Source organism: Acanthisitta chloris, unplaced genomic scaffold (genome assembly GCF_000695815.1).
Source record: "Acanthisitta chloris isolate BGI_N310 unplaced genomic scaffold, ASM69581v1 scaffold19338, whole genome shotgun sequence".
Taxonomy (NCBI): Eukaryota; Metazoa; Chordata; class Aves; order Passeriformes; family Acanthisittidae; genus Acanthisitta; species Acanthisitta chloris.
In genome coordinates, this window is record NW_008685604.1 from 11,884 (window position 1) to 20,024 (window position 8,141).

The 8,141-nt window shown below is 50.4% G+C and overlaps 1 protein-coding gene across 1 annotated transcript in view; it reads left to right on the forward strand.

Moving 5' to 3' along the window:
• Nucleotides 1–565: 565 nt before the first annotated feature.
• Nucleotides 566–8,141, forward strand: part of ACER1 (alkaline ceramidase 1) — a 10,467-nt gene continuing 2,891 nt past the window's right edge. The window contains exons 1-2 of the mRNA XM_009079839.1: nucleotides 566–658; nucleotides 7,552–7,666. Coding sequence (XP_009078087.1) covers nucleotides 566–658; nucleotides 7,552–7,666 — 208 coding nt within the window. The remainder of the gene's footprint in view (nucleotides 659–7,551; nucleotides 7,667–8,141) is intronic.

An 8,141-nucleotide genomic window follows, 5' to 3' on the forward strand; every position in this document is an offset into this window, starting at 1 on the left:
GTGCCTTTGCTCTCTGTCCCAGGACTCTGGAAATACCCTGGTGCTCCAGGGCTGAGTTCCCATAAGGTTAGTGCCAGCCCTTGGGAAGACGCTGAGGAAGAACTAAAGACAACAGAGCCAATGAGCACCAACTCCTGTAGGGTTGTCCACTCCCAAAAGGTAGTTCACAGCCTACAAAACACAGCAAAGTCCTCCTGGCAGAAGGGTCTGAGTCATAAAGAAAGTGAAGAGAAGGGAGAAGAGAGGGTGACAAGAACTGGGCTGAAAGGGGAAAGTGTCAGTGAGAGATGTTCACGCCATGGACAGGACTATGGTGGCTCAGAGTTCAAGAGCATTTTCTGGGGTGATTTGTCACTGATGCATCGTGGGGAGAGAGAGGAAATATCCTGCAATACGATGCTTGCTGGGAAGAGGAAGAATCTTTCATAGCAGGGTAAGATGCTATGCTTGAGCTGAGTGGTGCCGGGCGAGCACATACACACGAGGAGGGCAGAGTGGGATTCTCCTCTTCCCTTTGGGTGTGTAGCACTGACCCTCTCCTCTGCCTTTTGCAAGGTGCCTGAGGATGCCGAGCATATTTTCCTACCAGAGTGCCGAAGTGGATTGGTGTGAAGGCAACTTCGAGCGCTCGGCGGTGATTGCGGAGTACTACAACACCGTGAGTGCGGGCGCGGCCGAGGGCAGGCTGGGCTCCCAGCACCCAGGAGCTGCTCTTGGGAGACCAGACAGGATGGGACAACCTTGGCTTTTTTCCTTCTGCTCACTCCTTTGAAATTCCTGGTGTTGGAGGGTGCTGGTCTGGGGAATCTTTTCTGAGCTTCAGGTAAATCATGGGACTTTTCTTGCTTCCAAAACGTGTCAGGGTCAGGGGTACTGCTGGTATGTGTGGGGCTGATTCCCAGGGAGAAAACTCTGGCAGCACTTCTTCACCTAGATCTGTGAGATCCTGTTATACCAGTCCTGCAGCTCTCCTGCCAACTGGGGTAAGTCCCACACAGGGCTCATATATTCCAGCTAAATGTACAGGAGTGGCAAAATGAGAGGCAACACATCCATGAACCGTGTCAGGCAGGTTGGGAATCCGGAACTCCAGAGAGAGGAAAGTTGATGCTTGAGCCAGTTTCACCCCCTGTGATCCTTTATCACCCATGCTGCACCCAGTGCCAGTCCCCTGGCTGCAGCCTGACTTGAGCATCCATACCTGCCTGCAGAGGGCTCGGAGATAACCGACCTCTCCAAGCCTGTCCTTCTCCCTCAGAGCAATTATAGGCTCACAGGGGTGTGAGGCATGCGGATTTACAACCTTCCACAGGCCTTGTTTACAACTTTGGCAATTACTGTCTAACACTAGAAGCCCTTGTTCTCTTGGAAATGTCTCTTCCTCTTTTTTTTTGCAAAGCATTTCCTGCTTTTAATAAGTTACCTATAATCAGGATAATTCCTGAGCCCAAGCCTCAAAACTCAGTGGCTCTAATTGCCCAGTCAGGGTCTCAAAGGAGGGGGCTCAAGCTGTGTATAATCACTGCTCATTGAGACAGTCAACAAAGAAAGATTTGCCAGTCCAGACCAAATCCTGCTTCCCTCTGGATGTTTTGTGCTGGTTGTGCCTGTTGACTGGTGCTCTTGGAAAGGGTCAGAGGTGCAGAGCAAGGCATAAGTAATAAGGTACAGAAATCACTCAATACTCACATCAGCATCTCAAATCTCAGGCCAGATTGGACAGGGCTTGGAGAGACCTGGGCTAGGGGAAGGTGTCCCTGCCCTTCCAGGTCCCTTCCAGCCAAACCATTCTATGATTCTATGATTCTAAATGCAATAGGAGGTGCCAAAGACCTCTGGGTTTTGGAGTGTCACCACCAACACTGGAGAGAGGCTGATTTGCACAAAGAGCAGGAAGCCTCAAAGTGAAGTTTTTAGTCAGAATTTTTTCTGGGAGATAAATTTGCCTCATGTCCTAGTTTAGTACATAGGCAGCGTTTTTTAAATGTGTCTTTGGAGCTGAGACATCATTTTTACAAGGATCCTGATTTACACCCAGACTGGCAAAGTGTCTCAGGATCCTGTTTTTACAAGGATCCTGAATTATCCTGATCCAGACTGGCAAAGTGTCTCAGGATCCTTATCTCACCAAGTAGTGGCTCAGGAGCTCTTCAAAAGCACTGTATGTGTCTGATTTCTCTGCTGGATGCCAGTTGGTGTGGCCAGATGCATAACTATCTCCAGTAGGACCCAAAGCCCTCTAGCTCCCATAAAACATTAACTCTCAGCTGCCCAGGTTGTTTTGTGGCACAGTTTCCTAAATTATGTGGCTATTCCTGAAAGTCTTTCCCAGGTGCCAAGTTCTGGATCAAGGTCCCTGCTAGCCACAGCCACCTCCCATACTACAGCACCTTCAAGGCACTGGGCTTGTTGGGATGAATTTTCATGGGGTGGGACTCAGACACAGCTTTCCTTCAGGAGAGGAAAACGTCTCCAATGCCTATGTTTCCACACAGATGCAAAGTAGTGCAATACTGAGGAACACAGATGTGAGCAGAGCAAACCCTGCAGAATTTTTTCCAGTGGTTGAACTAGCCCTTGTTCTTCTCTATATGACACTGGCCATCTCTTCCCCAGCAGAGATATTTTTTTGGTCCCTGCACTGATTTTCTTGTCATGCTCATGGAGCTCAGCAGAGTGCCTGTGCAGGTGGGGGGAACCAATTCTGCAGCTTATGTCTTGAGATGTGATTCCCATACAGAGAAAGCAGCAGAGATCTAAACCTGCTGTGACAGCTGCCTGCATCAGGGCTGGGGTGTGATCTCCTGTCCAAACAAGGGGTGACAAAGGAGCAAACCTTCCTAAAAACTACTGTTATCTGAGCATCTGACAACAGCCCCAAGGGTTGCACCATGCTCAGGGCCAGACCAAAAGTGAGCAGGAGCATCACTGACATGGGTATCAGCCCTTCACCAGTCTGCACAGCCTGACTGGCACTGCCTGGATCCCTTCCTCAGTCTGCACAGCCTGGCTGGCACTGCCTGGCTCTCATCCTCAGCCTCCACAGCCTGATTGGCACTGCCTGGTTCTCATCCTCAGCCTCCACAGCCTGGCTGGCACTGCTTGGATCCCTTCCTCAGTCTGCACAGCCTGGCTGGCACTGCCTGGCTCTCACCCCCTGCAGCAGCACAGGGAACCCTCCTCATACTCTGGGCTCTCTCACAGGATGAGGCTCCTTGTGATGTGCCCTAAAGAGAGGACTACAGAAATCAGACCAGACTGAGATCCATAGCGCCTGGCTGGCCTGGCTCTCACCCCCTGCAGCAGCACAGGGAACCCTCCTCATACTCTGGGCTCTCTCACAGGATGAGGCTCCTTGTGATGTGCCCTAAAGAGAGGACTACAGAAATCAGACCAGACTGAGATCCATAGCTTTCCCTGTGGCTGCCAGCATGCTGCAGATCCAGCTGGGGCTCAGGGAATTATCCTAGATGTGATCCTAACAGTCTGGATCCCCCCTGCAGCAGCACAGGGAACCCTCCTCATACTCTGGGCTCTCTCACAGGATGAGGCTCCTTGTGATGTGCCCTAAAGAGAGGACTACAGAAATCAGACCAGACTGAGATCCATAGCTTTCCCTGTGGCTGCCAGCATGCTGCAGATCCAGCTGGGGCTCAGGGAATTATCCTAGATGTGATCCTAACAGTCTGGATCTCCTTCTCTCCTTCTCCCCATTAATTTGCTCCCCATATTCAGATTGCTGCCTCTCTGCATTAGGCTTCATGGACCTGCGCTGAGATAATTATATCAATACTGACTTCAGTGTCAATTTTTCAGAGTTTTAGACTAGCTGGAAATCCAGCCAGCTCCTACCCCAGCCTTCTGGACCACTAAATCAGCAGGGCATCCTCATGGAGCATCCCCTTCAACATCTTCATGCCTGGGGCTCAAGCAGGGTAGCTTTATGCCAGCAGCAGCAATGTGCTGCTGGGAATTGCTCTGTGCCAGCCATACTCTCTCAGGTCTGCGTGGGCTGGATGCTTTTTATTAGAAATAAGCACCAAGGGTATGAGAAAAGAATGTAAACAGTATCTTTAAGTACCTAATAATACATGGTGGCTCATGGCTGGATGCAGTTCAGCAACAAAGCTCTATTTATAGTGACTCAGTGACCCAGAAATTTATTGTCTTCTGGCTGCTTGGAGGAGAACAGTATTGTGCTCCAGGAGGGTCATCAGTCAAGGATTTGTCCTTCTCCCCTCATTTCTTTGCTGAAATAACTGATCCAGGGTGCTGGTAATGACACCCACATCCTCAGCAGTCTCTCTGTGCAGCAACAGGAGCTGAGACACTGCTGTATGTACAAAGCACCTGGATTCTTCATCGATCCATGAGATAAACTCAGCCACAGGTGCAGATTATCTAGATACACCCAAGAAACCCTCACTGTCAGTGTGTCAGGGCTGTGTGATGTGTCACAGCCCCCACACAGGCTCAATAACCCTGTGGCATCATGCCATATTGTTCTCTTGCCTGCCCAGAAAGTCATGTGCAGGAATACAACCCAGCAAGCTGCAAACACTACCCAAACAGCTGTTTCCTGCCCCAAAGCATGGGCATGACATCATGATGCCACGACACAGCCTCACCTTCTGTTACACAGGTCTGGCTGTTAGGAACTTGCTGCACAGGTCTGGAGAGCCTTGGAGGTGTCACTTCTGTCTTTGGCCCTGTGGGCTCCTCTGTCAGCTAAAGCTGATTTGCTGGCCTGTAAGTGAATAAACTCGCTGCAATGAGTCCTGCAGAAATCTCCTTTCACTGTAGAAAATTACTGGCTGGAGTAAGGACCAGCACAGTTCTTGGTTGCTATTGCACTGTTGTGCTGAAACCAGCATCTCCTGCCTCAATCCATATCAGAGACTGATCTCATCCTGGAGAGGTGATGGAGGATGGATGGAGGTTCTTTGCAGGTCTCTCCCTCCAACTCAGGCTGGAGCTGCAGAATCCCTGGGGTCTTCCCAATCATCCTACTAATGCACCAGGATTAGAGGCATGTCACTGATCCCAGTCTCGCTTCTCTCCTAGTGAAAGAAGCAAATAGATGGGCTCAGCTGTGGCACCTGGAGCAATAACTCTCACTTCTTAGGGAGTGGGACACAGCTGTGAGATCACACAGTGGAAAACCACAGGGCTGAGTGACTCCCACATGTCCAATCACACCTTGGCCCTATCACCACTCTCTTATCTCCTTGTCATCACAGGCAGAGGGAGCTGGTGACTCCTAGCCAGTATGACCCAGAGAGGTGTAAACAGAAGCTGTGCTGGGGGGACTCAGTGTGAGCAGAAACTCCAGAAAAACTTCCTAATGGGAGTACTGGGAGCAAAACCCTCCTGACCACATTTGAGATGGAGCTTGCCACATCCTAGAGGGAAGACACAAGTCAGCATTTACAAATCAGGGCTTGGATCCTGGGAGTGATGAAAACCCCATGTCCCCCACAGACGCAGGAACTCTCCCCTAAGCTCTGAGCTTGGCTGCTCTGCAAGGTATCACTCTTATCTTCCTGACCCCATTGGCACGGTTCCCCTGATTACCCCTCCCCTCTCATATCTGATCTTGCACATCTCATCCTGAATTAATGAAGTGATAACGCTGCTATCATGTAATTAATGACACTGTTGCAATGCCCACTGCAGCAGGATCCAGACCTCTCCGTACGCAATCGCAGCCTCCTGCGTTTCCTCACACCGACGTGCGTGCTGGCACTTGCACACTGCTGCCTTTTCTCCAAGCATTTTCCCTCTCTTTGCTATCCCCACTGGTCTTCCCAAGGCCTCTTTAATCATTTCATAGGAAGAGAAATGTTCGAAATGCAGTTGTTACTTTAACACATGGTTTGGTTTCTTGATCATTTCTGAACAGTTTGACCTCAAGTGTGCAAGTGGGAGCAGCACTTCTTTTTTGATGGCTGGAATGGGAATAGGCCTGGATTCAGCTCCAAACACCTATGGAAAGCCAATACATTCGGCCTGAGAATTGCTGTTAATGGGAGCATCAACTTCTTTCACGGATGCCTTAGTGAAAATCAAGATTAGTCTCTGGTGTTTAAGGGAATAGAGACCTTACATTAAGTGTGAATTGTGTTTCCCGCTGGAATACAAGAGGATGTGTTTCAGATATATGACAACATCCCTGTGATTTGCAGCCCTGTTACCATAAACTGAGATCCCATGGGACACCACAAGCCAAGCATTGATTTTACAGTTTACCTGGTGCATGGAGGGGCTGCTGAGGGGCAGGCTCCAGCTGTGGATGTCAGATTCCAGGCCTGGGGTCTGGGTCAGCATCTAGCTGGAAGATGAAAGGAAAAGGATTGTCAGGCTGAGATAAAAGTCACCCTGGTGGTTTGCCAAATGGCATTTTAGCAGATGGCTCCAAAGCTCCAAATTGCTGTCTGGCAGGTAAATGCAGCACCACAATCCCAACCTTTCATAAGCAAGAACAGTTCTCCCTGGGGAGGCCATGCTTCCCGGTGATGGCTCTCTACTGAGTTTGCAAAGTCAGGTGAAAAAGCCAGGGTAAGAACCCACAGAGGATAATTAGTTCAGACTTCATTCCCCTGTAGCTGCAGGGTGGACTGGGCCTGACCCAGTAGACAGGTCTAGGCTTTGGGCACTCACTGCTCATCCTCAGCTCCCACATTTTGTCCATCAGCATCTGCTGCTCCTCAAAGCACTGACACCTTCAACCAGTCCAGCCACAGGCTGAGCCCCAACACCATCCCCTCCTCCCCAGACAAATCCAAGTCCATCAACAAAGGAAGGAAATCAGGGCAAATAATCTCACTGTGTTCGTTTGCCAGGTATGTTCAAAGGAGGTTTATGACTTCATGTAATTACTAGTGTCCAGAACACCTCCCCTCTGCAGGCCAGGTAGCTTCACACATGACACTACAGGATGTCACCTCAATCCTTCCTCTTCCCACCTACCAATGTCCTGCTTGTTCTGCTGCCCTCCACCACACCCACTCCCAGTTAAAGATGTTTTGCTAGCCGTGGCTTGCTATGGTGGCTGAGCTCCTGACACCCTCCCAGCCACTCTCACTGGAAGGCTGAAAGGGTCAGAAGCCATCCAGGGAGCTCCTGGCAGGTCTGGGTTGACAGGAGAGGGAGATGGCTGCAAACAGAGGAGTTTGGCAAGTTGCTTGAAGACACTGTGCAGCTGAAGCCAAACCACCACCCAAAAAGAGCACACCAGCTCATCCTCTGCTTGCTGGTCCTAGAGATGCCTGCAGGGAGAGCACAGGTGTCTGCAGCCACTGTTGCCACAGCAATAGCTGTCCTTCCAGTTCCAGCCTCACTTCTCGAGAAATGCCTCTGCCCTCTCTTGTGCCAAGAGCAATACCTGCTTCCCCACGATGCTTTCCACTAGAGATCAGTATCCTCTCTACACACACAGGGATCGAGGCACATGGTGGGATGGGAATTACCCAAGATCATGCAGTAAGCTGAATGTGCCTCTTGTTTTTCAGATCAGCAATGTATAAGCTGAATATGCCTCTTGTTTTTCAGATCAGCAATGTGAGCTTCTTTCTCCTTGCTCCTGCCCTGCTCTTCCTGAACCGGCAGTACTGTAAGCAGCGTGCGGTGCCCTTGTATGTTGTCTCTGGCCTGCTCATCCTCATAGGTGGGTGCCAAGTTGGGGGAAGACCAGAGAGGTTACCAGAGTACCCAAGTGTTCACATAAGCTGAATATGCCTCTTGTTTTTCAGATCAGCAATGTGAGCTTCTTTCTCCTTGCTCCTGCCCTGCTCTTCCTGAACCGGCAGTACTGTAAGCAGCGTGCGGTGCCCTTGTATGTTGTCTCTGGCCTGCTCATCCTCATAGGTGGGTGCCAAGTTGGGGGAAGACCAGAGAGGTTACCAGAGTACCCAAGTGTTCACTTGTGATACCTCTGGAGGTTCTTAGTGGCCAAAGCACATGAGCAAGCTGGAGTGGGGAACTCAGCAGCCACATCCCTCTGAAGCCCTGCAGCTCACAGTTCCTGCTGGCTGTGGATGTGCAGCTCCCAGGCCAGTAAACCCCCATGGTGCTGAGTGTACTGACTCATTCAGGCCTCCATTAACACCAAAATTCATGCCCTGCTCTTGAAGAACAGTGTG